We start from the raw sequence: 23,382 nt of genomic DNA, 5'->3' as shown, positions 1-23,382 counted from the left end.
CACCTGTGTTTTTTTTTTTTCAGTATAGATAATCATTCCCAAGTTTTTATACTAAATGTTGAGTATTGATGTGAACAAGAATCATATTAGACTCAGCAAAATATCATAAGAGTTTCTTTAGAATAAACCCAAATACTGCATATATATTTATACCTTTTTATTACGCATATAAAACTGGAAAAAGCTGAAGTATGAGTGACATCATTGCTGTCAGTGATGGATAATAATGTCACAGTGAACAAATATGCATGTCAGTGTTTTTGTCTTGTTTTTGTTATGGTGACATAACTAACTTTTGACTAATTGTGAGATGATTATCCTTTTATTACTCTTCTCTCCTGTTGTTATGGATAAACTTACTTCTCATACAATAATAAACAAATGAACTGAACTTCACCTTCAGCAAAATCCAGTAACGGAAATCAACTGAGGTGCGACGGTACACTTTGGATAGCTATATCAAACACAAAAATGACACAATTATGTAATATTTCACATTTTTAGATGCCAGATTTGCATTTTCCCCACCGGTCCAGATTGGTGTGCTGTTCAGTCCTGATCCGGATCAAGTTTCAAGAAAGCTGAGCTGGGTGGCCTGCCTGTAATGAGACAATGTTTATTTCTCTTACTTCATACTTGAGTTGAACTTAGTACATAGAACATCCTTTTTCCATTTGAAGTTATGGCATCATTCATGGAAACACATTGTCAGGCTGTAATAAGGACCATTACATGTAATATTACCACAAAACAACCAAACCTGCTGCAGTAAGACATTTTTTCAACTATATTTATTATCATTGTAACAAATGGGGAGCATTCTCCAAAATATAACACTGAAATCATTTAGGAATCCTATTTAGGGAAATGTAGTTCATCATATGAAACTGTTTTGGTTGTTCTGTTTGATATGAATTGGCTGATAAAAGACGAGCTCTTCAGTGAGAAGGAGTGAGGCCAATCCAAACATCAGGGGGAAAAGAGATAATAAATCAGCACAGCTTACACTGCTTTTCTTCTTATCTTACAATTGATTAATATTGGCCAAAGAAGGTAAAAACTGTGATTTTTTTTCTACCTCAAACAAATGTCTGATATTCATCTTTAGAAAGTCTTAGCAGTGCAGGATCATTACATTATCACTTAATCGTGGTGCAGATTGAAATGATTTTCTGAACCTGTTGAGATCTGTTCAGGTCGTGGAGTTCATCTTTCTTTCTTATAGGACATAACAGTTTAATCGGTGAGGGAACTTCATGCTAATCCAGATGGAATGATTAAACTTCAGTGCTTTTTATTGTTGTAAGAGACAACATAGGACATTGAACTGAAAGAAATCCGAAGCAGCCATAAAAAAAAAACTCAGAGAAAACAAGCAGCAAACTCCACACTGACCTTCACTCTCTGAGGTAATTGCATATTGTGATTTCTCTCAGACTTTTATTGAGCTGACTGACAATAAGACTGCATGATCATTAAAGAACGCACCACATGTGGATAAATTTTGTGGCATCTTGTTGAGTAGATAGTTGGGGGGAAAAAATGGATTGAAATATTGTAAAATGGACAAATAAAATTTGAAAACTTATCAAACATGAAGGGGACATTTTAACATTGAACTGGTTCTAACCACTACCTCCCTATGCAGCCCAGAAGTGAATCACTTCTCATATTTATGAAGCCAAAAGACATCCAAAGATTAGATTGTGCACAATGACTGGAGCTATCTAGCTGGATTTTTTATCTTTTGTCACAGTTAACTAAGAGAAATAAAATATGACAGCAATGCAGATGAAATGTTTTGTTCAAATGCATTCTTGCCATTGTTTTTCTCGTTTGACAGATTGCAGAATTTTTTTTTGTACATCTGATATGATTTTACATCTTCTGAAAGCATCGCAAATGGAAGGGATGCAAACAGAGTCTCGTGTGTCATGTCTTCTTCAATTGCCCTGTGGCTCAGGCTTTTGAAAATAACCGAGTTATTTATAAAACTCCTATGCAGGTCTGACATTACATTAGGGATGCATAAACATCTCACATATTGGGATCCATAAAAACACCTAACCGTGGGGGTTGGGGAGGGGGGAGGATACCGTTGGGTTTTCTGTTCAAGACTGAATATCTTCACAATGTCAGATGTCATCCGTTCCCTCCACAGACGTTCTCTGGCACTTTATCCAGCACATCCGCTTACACTCCCAAATGGATAGATGAAAACGGCAGAACTGAGAGCATGCCCACATTATGTGTCTGAAGTGTCATCCTCGAACAAAGTTAACGGTTTAAGTCAGCTAGATTTCACCTCTGGGGCTTCGCAGAATATCCCAATTACATTTTCATTGTCAACCAACTCAATCTCCATTGAGAGAATCGGGGCAACAGTAATCTGACTCTGCCACAGTAATGTCTGCCATGGGAGCTTCATGAATCAGCTCTAATTAAACCGGTAACTCTTTTTGTTCCTCAAAGGGAAGAGCTTAATGGCTCTTTCTGGAAGGACATTGTTTAGCATGTTTTTGGGTAAAGGTGTTACGCAAATCCTTTGTGTAAACTAAAAAGTTTTTAGTTGCAGATTTTTTTTGTCATTGGTCCTCTTGTCAGTGTCTGCTTGACGTGCAATAAGGTGATAATGCAAGTATTTACATGAAGAAAAAAATAATAATTTCAGTTTTTTTTTTGTTTGAGTAAATGAATAGGGGGGGAAAAAAAGTGTAACACAAACACTCAAAATGAAAGTAAACCATCTGGACTGTGCTGAGAACCCAATGATGCTTTCTGTTGCACTCAAAGAAAATGAATAAACAGTCAGTCAAGATGCTTGACTGAGTTGAAACCAACCGGTTGTGAATCTGTGGGGGAACTCATTTCAGTACATTTCGAACATAAACGTTGAACTTTTCTGGACTTTTTTCTCATTTTTCTTGCTCTTTCCAGAATGCATAATTATTCTAATCCTAAACTGCTTGAACAACAGCAAAAAAAGAAAAAAGAAAAAAGCTGCACTTGCATAAATACATAAGCATATGTCAGGCCAATGTATTTTTTCATGCTTGCTTCTCCATGTGGCAGATTTTCCACAGCGAGATTTGAAATGTATCCAACACCTCTGGCATTTTATCCAGCACCAAATTGCCTTCCTCACCATCATTTCTCTTTCTCTGTCTCCTTGTCTTTAATGCTTGCCATCCAAAAAAAAAAATCTGCAATTTTACTATCATGCATTAACACAAAGACCAATTAAAGATTTTCGATTGTAGTGTGCTTTTCGTTCTTCAAAATAAATATTAAATGGTATCTAGGGTTTAGATTTTTTTTAGATCTTTATCTTAGGGATGCAACACAGGGAACTGTCAATGTGAAAACCTTTAAAGGAAATCTTTTCTTTAAAGCCTATGTCTGTAGGGAAAAGAGTGCATACAGTTAAGATACATCAAATATTTTTTTTTTTTCGTTTGGTAGATATGGATGTGTGCAAGTAGTTTCTGTGGAAGACAAAGGATGATTCCCATTAGCTTAATCTGAACCCACCCTGATCGGGACCTACCCTCCTTCCCACTGACACCCACTGAAATGGAAACAACCCAAACAACCCAAAGTTTGAAATGCCTTTCCTTTCATTTTTGAGCAAGAAAGCCACAGGTCACCGGACGTTCTTTTTCACCCCCACAGCTGGAGATGTGGCTAATGATTGGAGCCAACCCGCATTAACGTCGTCCTGTCTCCTCCCCTTCCTTCGCAGCTGGATGCTTGTTGAAGCATGGTGGTGAGGATGGTCGGAACGCGATTAATGGGGCCGCCGTCACGAGGCCGGGTCAGATGGATGAATGTAATGAGAACTGGAGTTCTTCATCTCCTGCTGCTATCAGCCTGCCTCGGCCAAGACACAGAAGGTAAAGAGCGTCTTTCTTTCCAAGTCCTCCTCCCTGTCCCATTCGTCTCATTGTCTTGTCTTTTTATTCCTCGAATCAATTCTGTCTGAATGTTCTTACCTGTAGCAAGTCCTGCATAGCATTAATGTATGATATATCTACTTCAGTACTTTCCTGTTTTTTCTGTTTACAAGTTTTCATTTGCCTTTTGAAATTAAAATCATTACATTATTGATACTTTCACAAAGGGAACATTCAGCAGTTTTTGGTAATATCAGTGGTCTGTCACACCTATTGGGTTCCAGATTGTGCTTAATTGCAACAAGTTAGTTCAAGTTTTTGGTTTTACCACACATGTGACGCTCTGTGACAACACAGCCAAAAAAAAGAAGTTTTTATCATTTCATGAACTTTTTTGCTGAGCCAGAGGAAAGACTCGCTTTAATTAGTGTTCGGATGCAGTTTTATGTGCCACTGGCAAGCACCATAGATGGAACATCTGCTGTTTGCCGTTTACATCGATCAGAAAAACCATAACTCTTTTCAAATGAGATGAAACCAAAATCACATTCTTCGGGAAATCAAAGAATACACAAGATTGTAAATGGCTTACACAAAATGATGAGCTGCTTGTAGTCAGCTTGGAAATATCCTGGATTCTTCTAAGAAGAAAAATGTTTAATTTTTTTAAATGTCACATTTAGTACCGTGCAAAAATTATTCATTTTTAAATTGATCTTCTGCTTTACAAACAAATGTTCCAGTTTTTCTTCTCTAAAAATGTTTAGCTCTGTATTGTGCAGATTCAAGATTTTTTTTTTTACATAATTTCAGTTTTATACTCATAATTGCATCGTGTATGAGAATCCTGGCCCGTCTTCCTTGAGCAGTGATAGGTTTTAACATCTGCACATTTATTCCCATGAGGCCATGTTAGGTGCCTGCTCTTATTTATGTTGTCTCCCATTCATAAAGTCATCAGGAGCTATAACTTTCAATCAGACAAGTTATGCGTTTCATTTATCAAAAGTTTTTTGGTGAAGTGTCTTTATTAAAGTAGGATGTGTGAATTTGTTCATCAGCAGTCATTCAGTGCCTCGGAGGCCTGCTAATGAGCCATTCATTTGATCCATGTTATGTAGAGGAAGGGATGTATCTAATAGCAGCTCTGGACTTTGTCATCTCTAGTTGAGGCTTCAGAACTTGTAGATTTATTTGAAATTTAAGAAATATTTGTTGTCTTGAATGTGCATTTATTTAAATTATTTTAATGAAATCACTATTTTTTTTTTTTTTTTATTAATCTACTTTAAGTTGTCTGTCTTGGCCAGGTCTCCCTCAGAAAAAAGTTTTGATCTGACTAGGGTTTAAAATAAAGGGTAAATACTCCACTGTTCACTCGCCTTAAGTTGCCATTATCTAAAGGCGAGTGAAGTGTCTTTTTCAAAACATTTTATGCAAAACTATTCAGCAAAACCAATGCAGTTTTTTTCTCCAATCAATTAAGATCTGCCAATTAAATACACATATGGCTGAAGCATAAAAGCTGTTGCTCACTGAGTTTTACTACAGGCATTTTTATTTATTTATTTATTTTTTTTTTTTGTGCTCCCGTACATCAGCCTGACTCCTGACGAGATAAAACCAGTAAAAGGTGTCAGACCGTACAAACTTTTCAGGGCTGCTGCTCCGTTTGCCGAGGCAGCAGTGAGGGAACATCAGTGAAACAGTCAAAAGAGATGAGAGCAACAGAGTGACAGCCAGCAGAAAGACATGTCTCTCGCAGACGCAGTGGCATAATAGGGCTAATCATGATGACAGGCCTTGTATAGTTTCTTCACTTTGGCCAAAGTTTGAGGGAATATTTTTATTGTCTTTTTGGTTTAATGGGCCGATTGCAATCTACTTTTTTAGTTTTAAATGTAATACAAATGGTGCCTTTGCAAACTTCTACAAAGCAGGTTTGGGCAAAGTGTTTCCTCCTCCATTAACTGTGTGTTCGAGTTGATCCTATTTTTCATGTATCCCCTCACAAACCTGATGAAGTTTAGATCACCACTCTGCAGGGGCCACACCATCTGGTGCAGGACTCCTTCTCGTCTCTGTAGATGGCTCTTTATGGCTCTGGCTGCGTTTTTGGAGCAAAATAACGAATGTACGACTGAACAGACCCATCCCTTATGGTTGTTAGTGATGGATAAGACTGTAAAACTTCCTAATGTATTACAGCACGGTGCCCAAGGGCAGTATCACAAACCTGGCCGAAATGCTACAGGCCCGTCTTGTTACCCGGTTGTGGCGGTCTGGAGGGACGGAAACGTAGCCATTTGTTATCACTGTCCTGCTGCGACCCATAAAAAGAAAAAGTTTGGAGTTTGTGATGTTGTGAAAGTGAAAGTCATCAAGTTTAACATCTGCTGACTGCACATCAGGTTTAACGTCAGAAAGAAGTTCGCATTGGATTGGTTTTGAAGTGATACTTCTTCAGTGTAAAAATATTACTCTGCTTCTACGTTGGACTTCTTAGACTCAAATGACAAAAACACTCAAACTTTGACATCTGCTGACAATCTTGCGCTAGGTCAGGAGACGTAAATGCAGCAGAAAATTTTAATTTACTAAAATATCTACGTTGGTGCAAGTAAGCCTGCCACAATCAACAATAAATCAATTAATCGCATAATAAATTAAACGATCTCATTTGGATGATCTAGTTTTGTTTTTCTCTCTCTTTCTACCAAAAACCGGATAATTAAAGTCTTAGTCTGGAGCTTTGGTTTTATTTGAATTAAGTTTGTTTAGTTTAGACAGACTTCATATTTACTTTTGTTTATTTATTTTAAAAATTAAATGTCTTCCAGCCTCGTAGTTAAATATTTATTTGATTTTAAAGTTTATTGATCTTTCAGAATGTGTTTTTGCTTTGTTATGCCGTTACTACATTACTTGAAAATGGTCTCAGGAACAAAAGATTCAATCATTTATCACAGTAACTTCTGGGATTATTTATGTTCCTGCAAAATCTGTTATTGTGACAGGTTTAGTTGCAAGTTTGCTTTGTTTACATGTTTACCTCAATTCTGAAAATAAAATAAAAAGTGAAGTCATAATGAAGGACACAGCAATTACAAGTGAATTTAGTTCAAAAATTCAATTAAAAGTGAAACTTGTACAGTTTAGTTCTGTATTTGTTATGCACCTTTTTCGACCGCAATTTTTTTTCCATCCACTTAACTTTCTAATAATATACTTGGACACGGCACTCTGTAAGCATCCAGCTTCTGTCTAACTACCTTTTGTGACGCACCTGTCTGCTGAACACCTGCCGAGTCAGCAGTCTTCCTGATGATTGTGTAGGTCAGTGGGTAGAAACTAGGTTATAACATTACTCTCCCTTTTAATTGGTTTCATATGAAACTCTATTTTGTGTTTTCAGCTCAAAACTCCAATGTATCCAGAGTGTCTATATAAGATCTTTTTGCATTGAGTTACAGAAATAAATTTAGTTTTTGATTATATTCTAATTTATTGAGATGCACCTCTGGTGTTTCTCCTCTCTGCTATAAGGTATATGTCATTTTCCTGCCAGTGGGAATGACTAATAGGAAGAAAATAGGAGCGAATATTTTAAGGTTGAAAAACCTGCCACGTTCCTTTTCCCTTGAACTAAGGGCAAACCGGAGCAGCTTAAAACCTAAATTAAATCATCACTGATGGGATAGATCAGCATTATGCACTCTTGACTTTCTGCTCAATTTATCAGAATATTAATTTTCCATTCCACCCTTTGGGTTTTGAGATTTATCTGCTTGGCATTTAGCTGAGGGGGCTGTAGCCAAAGGTGAACATCTGCAACTTTTCTTTGGTGGGATAGAAGCGGCTCATTTTTGCATCAAAAGTGTTTGGGGAAATTGTACATGTGTTTGAAACCAAAGAATTCTGACAACTAGTCTCCCAATAGAGCACATACTGCGCAACTGGCTTATTTACTCACAGCTGTAAACCCAATCACAGGTCTCAGAAACAGAGTGGCTGACATAATCATGGCATTTCTGCTCATGACATTAGTATTTATCCTAATGATGCTGGGCTTCTAGAGAAGTAAATGTTGTTTTAGTCAGTTTTGGTCTCATGATATGGATCATTGCCAATGTGTTTTTAATGAGCCTGGGTCCCAAGACAAACAATGGTATTAGCTGGTTGGATGCCACGCTATAAGTCTACTGTATTGTAATTGGCTGGAGCATCGAGACACAAGCCATATGTTTGGTTTCCAAGGTGAGAAGAGCACCATTACATTTTTAATGAACCTTAATCCCACAAAAGGAGACCACATAACGTGCCAAATAAAGCATTTGGCTGGGCAGCCTGAGAGCTCAAGACCTTTTCTGTTTCTTTCCTTGGAAACGTTTTTTAAACTTCTGATGACATTATCAGGTTAAACTTGTCTTTGCTTAAGGCATTTTGACAAAAAACTGTTCTCATTCAAGACAGAAATGCAAACATGTTTTTATGACTCCTGTACCTGAGCTGATTATGACTTCATTTAAAATGGCAAGTGTGTGTGAGTTGTTCTTTACCTTGCTATTTTAGTTAAATATGGCTGCTCGCATGTTTTATGACAAAAACCGGCTCTGACAAGATTTTAACTTGTCTTGTGAGAAATATGCTTACATATATAATGGGTTTTTCTTTAATACCAAAAACATTTTTTTATGTAAAAGCAGGTGATCCAGAGTATGACTCTGCAAAATACTATTACATCAAAGCAGCAGCAACAACAAAAAAATGCACACACGAAAAAATAAAACTTTGTAAGTAATTTTTTTCTACATTTTTTAAAGAAAAATATTCTGAAATTAGTCAAAATGAAAGCCCCCCCCAAAAAACTTTTTCATCCTGACTGACAAATTTGTTTGACTCCATTTTTTTACCAATGGACAGCTTTTGGTTTTCTCCTTTCATTTAACACCAGGAGTACAAGAGTAGCAAACAGCAATAGGAATTTTTCACCATAGATTTTTTTTTTTTAATACAATTTATTTCTGAGCGCTGAAATGTAAATCAATTTATTTTGAGCCTGGTGAACCATTTTTATGTTTAACTGGCCCAATATTTTATCATTGTCTTACCTATACACGCAGTGGTGGCCCATTTTCCCTTCAGTATCAGAGTTTCCTTTGGAACGTCCGGGTATATTCAAGTGGAATATTTAAAACCTTGTGGACTTATACTTAGTCAGTTTTATAAACAAGGAAATACAAAGCCTTTTTCAAAATATTATCAGTCCCAGATATTAAAATGATTGTGCAAACTACTGTGTCTATTTTGAAGACAACAACACAGATCCGATGAGCTGGTCATGTTAGATCTTGATCATTCTATCAAAGCTTTGATCTCATTCAAACTTTTTTCTCATAATTTTACGACTTTCTTCTGATAATATAGCATCTTTATTTCTGTTATAGTTACAACTCTGATGTAACCATAACGTGGACCGATGTCCACAGAAGACAGACATGGGCCTCTAGTTGTAAACCCGCAAGGATGTTTAGATAACAGATGGATGGATTCTGACTTTACTTCCATATAATTATCACTTTATTATTGTAATTTTTTTTTAAAAAGTCTCATATTTTAATCCCAATACTCCATTGAACGTTTGCTTTTTGCTTGCACAGTGTTGTTTCTGTTTAAAGATTCATGACTAAAAATGGGCAGTTTGTGTAAAGGCAAAATGAGGAAAGAAAATCTAAAATATTTAAATACAGCAATTTCAAATTATATAAAATTGATCAACTTTTCCTTAAAGGGGGATGCATTCTAAAATTTTGAGAACCACTGTTTGTTGCACTTCTTCTGCTCTTTGATAAAAATAGAAACCTTAACAAGTATTTACCTATAAAAGCCTTTATGGGTCAGATCTGACTGGACTGAGATCCATTCAGATGAAAGATGTGTTCTTTTGAAAAAAACAAGCAAAAAAAAACACTGTGCATCTTCTATTTAAGTCCTTTTGATCTCACAGATGGGACAATCATTTGGTGTTGCTTATTAAGACTTGTAAACCTAGCCAAACTGCAGCACTTCAAAGAATAATAATTCACCACTGGAGATTAAGAGATGTTTGAAAAGTATTTACTTTTTGTAATGTTGCTTCAGAAGAGTAAGCTCCACTTTTCTTACCACAAACATCTGTTATTAAACCTCTTAAAGCCAAAATAGCAAAACAATATATATATGTTGAACCCCGTTTGAATAGCTTAACATAATACTACACTGAATCAAGAGGAGGTCATGGTCGTCACAAATTATTATGTTGGAACAGTTTGGATGCACTGTGACCAATGCATTCTGGTGTGACAGCATCACTCTGAGTAAAATCACTGATACTGCTTTGGGTTCATGGTTTATATTAGGAATAGCAATATCTACAGAATAAATACACGCAGGAGAAAATGGAAAATGCTCCACAAAGCTGTTGACTCTGTTTTTAAAACCAACAAAAAAGAAACAATTTTAAAACCCATTTGAATAAACATATTAGCTTGACAGCTCTTATTGTATGTTCATGTTGATTTATTTATTCTTCTCCATTAAACATGTCAGAGGTTCGTTGTTTTTCCCACAAAGATATCAAAAGGAATCAAACCACTCTTTTTATCGAAGCCTTAACAGCTCCAAAAAATATTAAATTGAAGCTGTTACTTGGCAGAAAGCATTTTTTTAAAACTCACTAGCCACTTTATCAGGTGCTGCTGTTCAATGACTTGTTAACACAGGTATCAAATCCAACAGATAAGTGGCAGAAACTCTGTGCATTTAGACGTCTGGACGTGGTGAAGATGACTTACTGAAGTTAAAATCCAACATCTGAGTGGGAAATAAACAGGATATTAATGACTTTTCAGTGTGCTACTTTTCACACACAACCCTTTAGAAGGTTAACAGAGAATAGTAAGAAAGAGAGAGCATGTTCAGGGTGCAGCGAATATGTGGACAGAAATAGCATTTTGATGTTGGAGGTCAGAGTAGAATGGGCACATTAACCCAACATAATACAAAGGCAAAAGTAGCTCAAATAATTACTTGTTACATCCAAGATTTGCAGATTGTAGTCTGACCCTATGTCAGACTATAACGCACAATGCACAACATTCATGTTGTGTGAATGCCCAACATGTTGAATCGACAGCAGCGGAGAACCTCAACAGATGCATTTGTTGTTTGCTATGAACAACAAAGGGTCAATCCATTCTGCTTTGTGTCAATGACTCAGGCTGGTGATGGCAGCATCATGGTGTGGGAATGTTTTCTTGGCACACTGTGAGCCACTAAGTATGAGGTGAGCATATCATGTTCATCACTTTGTGAACAAAGCATACCTGTCTGTTAATGGGAGCAGGGCAACATGACGCCAAACTCAAACTGGTTGTTTGAACAAGAACATTATTTAGCTGTGACTTGGTGACCTCCACATTCACAAACCTGCAGTAACTGTGTGATCCTATCATTTCTATATGGACTTTTAAATTAAATGTTGACGTCTTCTTGATTCCAAGTCAAACTTAACTCAGTCGTATCCAGTGACTAAAACTTGATGATTTTTTTTTGCATCTCTCTGTGGTAGAAGTGCATTGTTGCAGTGTTGTGGTCAAGACCACCTAACCCGAGACCAAGACAAGACCAAGACCAGAGTGTATCGAGACCGAGACAAGACCAAGACCGAGGAAAGTCGAGACCGAGTCAAGACCAAGACCAGCACCACGCGCTATATGACACAATAAAATGTGAAATATGATCAAAATTGCTTCTCAAACTGATCTGAAAGATCAGTATTCCCATAAAAAGACATAGCTATTTAATACTTGATAAATTTTACCAATATGCTTCCATCTCTGTGCTACAATCTGCGGTGGTCTGGTGCCATCCCTAAAAAGATAACGCCCTGGGCATTTGCCTATATTGCTCATGTCAGAAACCACCACTCTCTGTACCATTAAACATGAGGCAATTGAGGCAATGCCCAGACGGTAAATAATGCTCAACTATGAACACTGACCAAGGAGCAACAAGCAAGAAGTAACCAAGCACAAGGCGCTCATCGTGACTGTTCTCACCCTCTTTCCCACAACATGAAGCCAGGTAGTCTGACACCATGGCAGACATTACAGCTGCCACTTTGAATGAAAACAATCAAAGAGCAATGTGCATGCTCTGCGTGCTCTTTCATTCTTGTGTTTTATTTATTTGTTAATTAAAAAAAATATCAATGTACATAATTAAATAAAATAATGATAGCTACTGCAGAGTACGCAGAGGATTACAAGATCAAAGAAGAGTGTTCTGTCAGGTCAGCATACGCTGTCAGATCGTCATACGCTTAGAACGAACTCACGGCTATATCTGTCAGACACGTCATTACCATATCATTTTATTTAATCAGCAACATAGAATCATGACGTAGATCATCATACACTTTGTTATTAACAGTTGTATGGCAACCTGACTTAGCGGCTAAGTAGGTTAATGAGTTTTACACAGGCGTGTGTTGTAGTTGACTGCAGCTGCAGCTAGACCCTGCTTTAAATACACTTTGAAACCACGACAACGCATGTATAGCTATCTAGTTATCATATTATAAACAATTTAATGACTTATTTTTGTCATAACTTGTTGCCTCTGCTGAACTGATAACTCCACTGACGGTCGGACTTCTTAATGCGCATGCGCGGGCATGCTACTCACTGCATGTATGCTATCCTGACAGCGTATGGCTATCTGATAGAACAACGGCTCTCAGCGACACTCCAGTCCAATCTAATAAGTAAAGAGACGAGCAGATTAATCGTACTGTTCCTGAATGTCACGTCACTATATTGCAGACATTTGGACACAGCGTTGTCCCATATTTGCGAGAAGTCAGTCAACACCTCCGCACAATAATTCCGTGCAGTGAGTTACAACTTTTTTTCATCACAATGCTTATGTGTCTCTGCACTGCTAGGTGTTTGCTAACATCACGTCATCGGAGCTTACCTTTCTTTGAGCTACTTTTCTAAGTGACGAAAAAAGTTAGACGTTGTCCCCACTGTCTGTGAAAGCGAAGCGCTGCTGAGTTAGCTGTGGCCATCGGATTTCTTATCATTTATGCAGCGCTATTATATTACTGATGATTAGACAGACATCTTCTGCCGCTCAGAGAAAACAACTGCGCATGCCCCAGAGCGCCACGCGCGAGTGAAAGATGGGGGAGGGGGAGTAACAGAAACACGTTATTGGTTGGATTTTAATCGATGCGTTTTGCATCCAGTGAAAACAAAGATGTTAACAAATAAACTGGACAGTATGCTGTACGTTTAGTGATATTTTCACAGTTGCGGTCTCGACTGGTCTTGAAATAAAATGCACAGTCAACAGCGCCCAAGACCGAGACCAAATGCGGTCGAGTCCGAGACGAGACCATCAAAAAATGGTCTCGAGACCAAGACCGATCTCGAGTACTACAACACTGCATTGTTGGACTGAAATAGTATATGGTAATGTGTGTGATTTGATGGACAGTGTTGTCATTGGAAAACTGCGCTTTGAATTTGATCAGGTTATCGTTGTCTGATATTACAATTTGTTTGATCTGAAAAGCAAGTGACAGAAGCAAAAACAGGAGATGCCACCGCAGCAAATACTTTTAAAACAGTAAGGTAATAAGCCCATTTTAATATCAGATTCTTTTTGTTTTCCTTTGTGGTTTGATGTCTCTTTCATCTGTCATCACATCAGGAAGCTGCCTTTTTCTCTTGTATTTCCCTTTATCTAAATCATTCCTCTGTCAAGCATTTCTTCCCACAAGCACTCGTGATCTCCCTCCTGTGCATCTAACGTTGACTGCTACTTCTTTAGATTGGTTCCCCACAACCTCTTCCCTCCTCTCAGTTTCCCTCAGTTTGTATCCCCCTTTTCCTCTACTTTCATCACTATCAGACTTTTGTTCATCCCAAAAATAGTTCCTATTTGCTAAAAGCGGCAAAATTCCAAAAAGTCCAAAGTTTGTGTCCTTGCAGGATAGTTCCACTTCTAGCACATCCACCATGAAAACATGGATAACATGTTGGGGGAGGTTTTAACGAAGGTTTTCCATTGTTTACTCATTTATATTCATAATAAGGTTCTATAATTACAAAAACACACAGATGGCGTTGCCGTTTTACACATTTTCTTATCCCACCAGGAATAACAATCTGCTCTGTTCATTTTTTGAAGTTGGCTTTACTTATAGGTGGTGCAGTTTGCTGTTGTTGCAGATGGGCTTGTTTTCCTAATGTGTCAGAAATCTACCTGAACATGTTTTGCTTGTTTTTTTTAAGCAGGCTGGGTATTGAAAAGTGCCCTGTGCTAGGAATAACAATTCAAAAAAGATGGGATAGAAAAATTTGACATAAAATAGCCAATTCACACAATCAACTGAAGAAGGAGAGAACAGAAAAAGTGCATCACATATATTTTTAGTGCACTCTATGTAGATACATTATGCTGTATGTGCTACATCTAGCTAATGGCACTGAAAATTTAATAGCAGCTTTAAAATAAAAGACTATGTCAATGTTTCTAATGATTGTGGACTGCAGCATACCTCAAAGTCCAGGACATTTGTGACAATTTAAAATTATTTTCTTGAATTAAATTTCAAATTGGTAATTCTGGTACTCAATTTAATTAGTCAATTTAGTTAGTTTATTAAGTTACTAAAAAACTTATTGTTTATCAAATAAACAATAACTTCATTTGGTTCCCTGCACATATTTTCTATCAAGTTAGATATATTTTTTAACCCGACATCGTACCGATTACCTCCCACCACCTCTTACATACGTATTAGACTGTAGCCTTTTTAGATGACCAGAAGCTCATTATAGGTTATTGGTGGCTGGATGCTAAGCCCAGCTTCGTCTGATTAGTGCCGTCACAGTCGTCAGCTGTGTTCAGTCATGTTCTCACTCAGAATTGATCCGACACCCTGAGAAAGAGACAGAAAGTGAAGGAGAGAGAGAGCAGGAGTTGGGCTAATGAATGAGCTGGTGCGATGACAAAGTGGTGATTCCCTTCAGCAGGGAACTTGTGTGTGTGTGTGTGTGTTTATGTGTAAGCACTTTAGCAATTCATTTTCTCTTGAGAGACATCAATCTAAAACAAGGTCACTCTGCATTTCTTCCACAATCCTTTCCTTTTATTGGCATACTGTTCTTCTACCACCCTCCCATCACAAATCTCCACATTGGCCCCTTTTTAGTCTGTCGTTTCAGGTTTTCTCTACAAATTCTCCTCAGCCTTCCTGTTAGAGCATCGACTCGACAAAAAATCATTTTCCCTAACAAACTTCCTCTTCTCTGTACCCTCTCTGTCCTCCATGGATGAATGGAGAGATGAACAGGTGATGGATGAATGGCTGGCTGGTCGGATAGAGCAGAAAAGACAGAGAGGAATCTGACTCCAGGGAGGTTTGTAGATTGGTATACCTGCTGATGGAAGCTTAAAAAGGACATGACATGAGAATTTTTGGAGGAAATAACGCCCCTTTTCTAGTCTGTCTGCTCTGGTATTTTTAGCTTTTACGAATTTAGCTTCTTAGTTCAGTTGGATATGCATTTTTGGGCTGCAAAGTGAAACATACTCAGGGGCGTTAAATAAAATATAGGAAATATGGAAATCCTACAAAATGCTTTAACATTTTTATTTACTCAGTTTAAATAATATGCATTTCATAAACAATTTATCTTTAAGGTGCACCTTGCATATTTATTAAGATCAAAAAGGCTAACATGAGAATGCCCACACAAAATGCTGTGCTAAATATATATTGTTTATATTATAAGGTAACTTATTCTTATTATATAAACTTGCAACCACCATCAAAAAAACATGACAGGTCTTGTATTGATTGGGTAATTTTTAAAAACAAACATTCCATTGATGATCACTTTTAATTTAGTTTTGGTGTTTTTCCCACTTTCAGTTGTGAAAAATGTGACATACATTGTAATCTGTCTCCCTGAAACAAGACTTTGTCTGAATTTCCTTTTCCTTCTACTTCCTAATTACATTACCAATTAGGTCCCAGTAAAATGCACTGAAGATGGCTGTCTACTGATGTGACAAAATATGAAACATTTTGGAATGAAATATTTCCTCTTTAGTTTTTCTTCTTTTGGTATATTTTCAGCTACCCATCAACATCCGCACAAACATCTCTGGGAATAACTCCTGCCGGTATTAATGTCTTTTTTCACTGTGTGTTCATATTATAACATCTCCTTTTTTTTCAACCACCCTGAGATGTTTTTATTCTTGGTCTCCATTCAAAGTAAGCCAAGCAAACATGTAACAGATGGTAACAAGTAGAATTCAGTCAAGTAAAACTTACTCAAATTAGCATAATTTTTTCCACAATATGGTATGATTAAGAAATCTGATTAAAAAAGACTTTGGAAAGTATTTCAAATTCACAAAGAAAGTGCTAAATCAGAAAGTTAACAGCCACTCTGTTTTCTCTGTAATTAATTTCTCCACTCATCAGATGGAGGATCTACATCAGTTGGCAAAGCTGAACTTAGAGCTTAGAGGAAGAGTCATAACATTTGTGCTATATTTAGTAAAAATTTGAAGTTCACACACACACTAAATGGGGATTTGCTGATTGATGAACATAACTGAAATTGAGTTTTTATTTTTCTTGTTTCAGGAAAGATTACTTAAAGAATCAGAATCATTTGGTCTCGGTCTTGTCTCGGTTTCGGGCATTGAGGACTCGGGATTTTATTTCAAGGCACAACTGTAAAATTATCACTAAATTGTCAGCATATTGTCCAGTTTATTAGTTAACATCCATGCAAAACGTACGGATTAAAATACAAGCAATAACGTGACTTACTAATTACCTGTTTCTGTTACCGTTGTCACCCATCGCCTCCTCCTTTCACTCGCACGCGGCGCTTCAAGACATGCGCAGTGGTTTTCTCTGAGCGGCAGAAAATGTCTGTCTAATCGTCGGTAATATAATTCCACTACATAAATCAAAAGAAATCCGATGGCGACAGCTAATTCAGCAGCGCTTTGCTTTCACAGACGGTCGGGACTACTTCTAACTTTTATCCTCACTTAGAAAAGAAGCTCAAACAAAGGTAAGCTCTGTAGACGTGATGTTAGCAAAGCTAGCTGTGCAGGGACAAACTGTCACTGAGCTGAATTATTGTGCGTAGGTGTTGACTGACTTCTCGCAAATATGGGACAACGCTGTGACCAAAATCTGCAATATAGTGAAGTGAGTTTCATTAACTCACGTCAGCTTCTATGCACCACAAATTTGGAACAAACTTCCAGAAAACTGTAAAACAGCTGAAACACTGGGGGCCTTTAAATCTCAACTTAAAACCCACCTGTTTAGAGTTGCGTATGGCTAAATTGCTGGTTTTGATATTTTTAATGTTTTTATCTTTACTTTTCATCTAGTTATTAACTTCTTTTTATTTCTCTGTCTCACTGTCTAATGTTTTTAAAATGTCATTATCTTTCTCAATGTCACATGCTGTTTTTATTTTTACTTTTATTTTATTTTAATTATGTAAAGCACTTTGAAATGCCTTGCTGCTGAAATGTGCTATACAAATAAAATTTGATTGATTGATTTGATTCTTTTGAACGGCTCTTCACTAAGAAGATAGGACTGGAGTCTCACTGAGAGCCGTCCTTTGTTCTTGTAATGCTCTGCGTACACTGCAGTAGCTATTAATATTTTGTTTAATTATATACATTGATATTTATTTAATTAGTGAATAAATGAAACACAAGAACGGAAGCTCACGCAGCAAGCTCATTGCTCTTTGTTTCCGTCACCTGCCATGGTGGCAGACATTTCAGCACTGTGCTGCCTGGCTTTATGCAGCTGGAAAGAGAGTGAGAACAGTCACGATGGTCTCAGACTCTAAAAGTCTTGGTCTTGTCTCTGTCTCAATGCACTCTGGTCTTGAATTGGTCTCGGGTTAGGTGGGCCTGACTACAAGACCAACTTCAAACACACCAACCTAAATACCATCATGTTTATGATTATATTGCTTACGAAAGAGGGGTGACATCTAAATGCCAATATTTTATAAAAACTGTTTCCACAGCTTTTTAAGCCACACATAAACCACATTCTGAGGATTATAATTGATTTTGAGTGTGGGGCAACAACCATCTAGACACTAAGTAGATTTGAAAATACATTAGAGATGGCTACCTAATACATTAAACTCTGCGAAATGGGATCAGCCTCTACTGCACAGGTCCAGTGTGAAAGATCATGTGATAAAGTGAGTATTTTTGCAATTCAGGTATATCATGGTGATGGCTAAAATGATCCCAAATCCTTGGGGTGTTATTTACCGTCATGTGACAAGAAGCCTTCTTTGGCTTTTCAGTCATTTGTCGTGCATGTCATCTCACATCGCCCCACGCAGATATCCTGTAGACTCACATTCCTATATTTATGTAGCTTTTCTACACTTTTCTTTGTTTTCTCTACACTACACTGTTTTCTGTTTATTTTTGCTACTTTTGTATCTGCCACGATAGCTTAAATTCCCCACGTGTGACTAACAAGGATTACCTTACCTTATTTTATAACTCTACTCTGTAATAGTGTTAATTCTTCCTCAGATTATACTAATGTATAGTTTATTGTACATAGTAAGGCAATAATTAGATGACGCAAAACACAAAACAGAGTTTTACAAATATTTGAAAAACAAAGACAAACTAATTAGGTAGTTGACATTTTAAGCTGTCATTAGGATCTTACGTTAGCATTTATCAGCTCAGCAGCAACTGCAAACAGCCATGTCCATGTGTAGTCTCTGCAGAATGTGGACCCTTAACTCAGATTTTGAAAGGCTGCCAACATTTCCAAATCCAGCATAATCCTTGACAGACAAAGGTTGAAAGGATAAAACAAAGCAGCTTTCCTGTAATACAGTATGTTCAGCCTTCCTGTTAGCTGCCAAAATCTCACTCCCTGTTTAAAAGCTTCAACCTGAGTAAAAAGTCATGGAAATGATTTCTTTTACCTCTTTATATTATTGTATTTCTTCTTTTTCCTTCAGTAAGAACCGCCCCATCTGGTTTCCAGTCAGTTCGGTCATCCCTGAAGTCTGCTAGTTACCATCATACCAGTTAATCAGAGCAAGGCAAATTCTTTATATTGTGATATAAAGTCATATTGTACGACTTCCTGGTCATACTTGGCATATCAAACTTATGAAGAGATTTTTCTGCAGGTATACAGGTTTAGTTTCCTTCAACAAAAGGGTATAACAGCAATGAAGCACATATAAGCAAAAGCTACACATTTGTAACAGTTTCTAAGTGGATTTACTTATCCTGACGTTAGCTTTTTATTAGATTTTTGCAGATCAGTTTAACCCTCCCTCCTTGGTGTTTTTCTCCCCCTAAGAAAATATTAAATATAATTTAACAAACATTATGACATTTTTTTCACTTAGTGAACGTTTGATCAGCACACAGCCACACGTGAACACACAAACGCACACAGTTAGCATTGTCCAGGTGCGATGCTGAGTCACAACCTCAGCATGTATATTTAATGGTAACCCGAGCATGTGTGAGCAATGCACAAAGGCATATGGGCTCATTTGTGTGAACTGTATAGAGTGATGTGAATAGACTGTGTGTTTTGTATGTGTGTGTATCTTGGATACAGTTGCTAAGCTGTGTGTTTGTAAGGGCTGAGACAACATGGCTTGTTCTCAGCCAGCCACAGAATGATCGGACTCTAGTGACTGCTTGTAGTCAAGTTTCTTGTCTTCTTTCCCAGACAGACTTTGTTTGCTGTGGCCCTTGGTGCCTCTCTAACCTGCTTCTTGTGTCTGCAAAACAATACGGACCTAATTTGAATTGTAAATATCAATAAACATCAGGTTTAAAAAGAAACGGGTTTGATGGAATGTGAATTAGTTTTTTTTTTCATTGACAGGAGTATTGTCTGAATGCAGAGGTGGTTGTCAAAAGTTTTAGGTTAATTTTCATGAAATTGGTACCTTGAATGATTCACCCTCATCCCTACAAAAATTGCCTCTCATTGAGCTTTTTATCAGCTCAGCAGAAAACAGGCTCAGTCACTTTGACCTTTTTTCTTTTTGACAGAAACATTACAGTTAAAAAAAGGGAAAAGCATAACAATCGCAAAAGAAAAGGTACAAGCACATTTTCATACACTTAAAGGGCATTAGTGCCTGCATTCAGGAGTACTAACTAGGACAGCACATTGAATTTGAAGGTATGCCTGCCAGTGTCAAAGAGAAGAAAATTTGCATTTCATTGCCGTTAACCCTTAATCTTGAATTGCTTGCTGACACAGCTGAGAAAAGCAGGAGCACTGTAGCAACCAATTTAAGTGCTAATTGTACCGAGGCAAAATATATTTAAAATTTAAATTAAAAAAGCCGTCTGTTAAAATGTATAGAGAGCTAGATTTCAAATTGCTTCAGCGTGTCCTCAGCATATGAAACATTTATCTCCCTTTGTGATCTATTTGTCTTCATATGCTGCTTAGTTACGAACTGGTTTTCTGTTATCATTCCTTGTATTTTTTGATGGAAAATGGGCTGAGAAGTAAAAGTACGATGGAGGCTGTAAAGACACGGTATAGGAAAGGAGATGAAGCTAGCATGAGAAACGGAGAGAGGCAGGGAGCGCTGCCCCATAGAGAATAAATGGCTGGTTAGTGAAATATGAGGGGCATCAGCTTACACTGAAGGATAAAAAGGCAGTCAAGCACAGGATACACATCTGTCATCTGTGCCTACACACACTGGCCAGCTGGTGGAGTGTGATGTAACTAGTGACTGTTGTTCCATAGTTTATATAGCTTTCCTGGTTGCTGACCTGAAATGAACCTTTAGAAAAGCCTTGAAAGAACGATGGCAAAATCCTGAACCATAACCAGTTCTGCAACATAGGCAAGATTTTTCTCGAAGTTCAACTCAGGGCAGAGTTCTTGTCTTGTCTTGTTTTACTACACTGTATATTGCACACTGCGAATTACCCCTCATTACTCTGCTTCCTTCTAAAGTCACTTTCACACCAGGATAGTCAGGGGCAACTTGGTCCGATTCGATGGAGAATGTCAAAAATGGTGTCTTCATTTGATTTAGTTGTATCCCAACAAAAAGCAGTTTAGTCTGCATTTTGAAAGCAGACTAATCTGTCTGCATAATGCAGTGAAATTATTACAAGTGCTTCTTCAAGATGATGCTGCATGAAACAAAGATTGATCAGGTAGAATAGCAGCATACAGAAGCAAACAAAAACACCTAATCAATGGTCAATAATCCTTCCACTTAGCATTGCTTGTTCGCAATGACAACAGTGTAGAAGCACCAAATTAGTCCAGACGTTGAGTATCTGTTTTGTCTTTGTAATTTTAACCTAAATGCTTTTTTGCCAGAAAAATATCTAGGAAGATCAATTGGTGAGATAGCAGCCTATGCAGCATATTTCTCTTTAGATGTTTTGAATGCTGCAGGTTTATCATCTTCTTGATAATAAAGTGAACTGAGACTCACATTTTCAGGTAGATTAGTTTCACACAAGCCCCAAACAAAACAGAGAGAGGGGAATTACCTGGTCCATCTAAAATATATGAAGGTAACCTCTGTTATGGTTACACCCCAAGAAATAAAAAACTTTCTTGGAGTCTTTTAAGGCCAATCAACACATCAATGTTCACCTTTTTTTACTTTTTTCCTGTCTAGTACTGTTTCCAGTGATATGTTTTTTTTTTCCTTCTAGTGTAGCTACTCAGATGTGTCCCTTGATACATTCAGGAACCGACATTTAGTCTTCTGAATTTCTAAATTCAACTAACGATCTTTTATTCTGTAAATATCGAACAGAAAATAATTTTAAGCTGACGGGAACTTTTGTAAGAACATCTTATCACATTGTAAGTGACTCTACGTGTTTATTTAACTTCATTTATTCATTCTGCTAAAGAGTTTTATGAACTTAAAATAAAATATGTAATGTAGCAGCCCCGATATGATGTTTGAAAAAAAAACAAAAAAACTACCAGCTCAAGTGTGGTATTCTGTAGATACGAGGTGCCCATGTCTGGTTTTTCAGAGCTTCCATCCTGCAGCGTTTAGATGCATCCTTTCTCCAACACACCTGAATCAAACGGCTCATTACCTGGCCTCCACCGAGCTGAATGGCATGCTGATGATGGAACTCAGCCTTTTGATTCAGGTGTGTTGAAGCCGGGATGCAGCAATTGATGATCAATATGCAGCATCCACCTGCAGTATATGGGTATGAACATGGATTTCCTTTGGGAACTGTGCTGCAGATTTTATACAGACTGATGAAATGCATCTTACCTCTTTCAGTATAATGAGGCTTGTTGTGAACAAAACTCAACATATCACCTGCATTTTTCTTGGGTGCGTTAGTATTACTCAGGGTGAATTAGTGGCATATTATTGGTGGGTCGACTTTAATCTGTCGATTTCATCAGTAGATTTTTGAGGCAAAAAAATATGTGTTGATCTCAGAAGAGGGAGTGATCATCTGTCGCAGCCTTTGAGTGTCCAGCTATGCTTCTTCCACCCCGGCTTCATGTACCTGGATATCGATCATAACCTCACAGATTTTGGATTTGTTCTGGGTCTTTGCCCCTCTGAACTCTGTTAACACGCCTGCCTCACCAGGTCTGAGTCTTCAAAGAGGGGAGCGTGAGAAAACACCTCTTAAACAATTACTTGTTGTTTGAACTTTCCTCCCTGGTTGTGTCACCAGTCACTCATCATCATGACTCTTTGGCAGCGTTTGACCTGAAAGCCGCTCCCAAGAAGCGGCTAGCTCTGTTCCAGCTTGCACATTCAAACTTTTGTTTGAAAATCTGGTTTACCCAACAGTTTGGGTCCAAAATATATTAAAAACTTTACAGAAAGAGACTTTTTTTGTAGCAACAAAGCTCCCTAGCATTTGTATAACCTGCATTCCCATGGGTACCTGTGAACTTTAAAAAGGTTTTATTAGATATTTGCATAGGCAAGACAACTTCCTATGTACAAAAAGAAAATATTACATCTTCCTGCCCAAAACATTGCATTCCTCACATTGGAGTCACATATTAAAATTATTTTTTTAAATGTACATGATTGTTTCAAAATGAACAATCAAATTTAAAACATACATTTTTAGAAAATGTATTCAAACTGTTGAGGTTCCACTTGAATGATTCTATCTGGTAAATAATATGTAAAGCAGAAGTCCGTCTGAAGTACGTTTAGAGCTTTGTGGACCACAGAAAACTTTATTAACCATCTTGCAAACACGAATAAGATCGCAAGTGGTTTGGTTGAAATTAGGTTTCACAATCACGAAAACCCGGATGCTTCTCATACATCATTAACCACCATATCAAATATTCTGACCACTCTTACTTAAAAAGATTTGG

The 23,382-nt window shown here is 37.4% G+C and overlaps 1 protein-coding gene across 4 annotated transcripts in view; it reads left to right on the top strand.

Annotated features, from left to right (window-relative positions):
• Positions 1 to 3,743: 3,743 nt before the first annotated feature.
• Positions 3,744 to 23,382, top strand: part of LOC103151212 (protocadherin-15-like) — a 196,638-nt gene continuing 176,999 nt past the window's right edge. For all 4 annotated transcript variants that reach the window (XM_016681248.1, XM_016681247.1, XM_016681249.1 and 1 more), the window contains exon 1: positions 3,744 to 3,893. In XM_016681248.1, the coding sequence (XP_016536734.1) occupies positions 3,761 to 3,893 (133 nt within the window). In that variant the 5' untranslated portion in view covers positions 3,744 to 3,760. The remainder of the gene's footprint in view (positions 3,894 to 23,382) is intronic.

This window comes from Poecilia formosa, unplaced genomic scaffold, assembly GCF_000485575.1.
Source record: "Poecilia formosa unplaced genomic scaffold, Poecilia_formosa-5.1.2 Scaffold274, whole genome shotgun sequence".
NCBI classification, from domain to species: domain Eukaryota; kingdom Metazoa; phylum Chordata; class Actinopteri; order Cyprinodontiformes; family Poeciliidae; genus Poecilia; species Poecilia formosa.
This window is presented reverse-complemented; position numbering and strand designations above follow the sequence as displayed.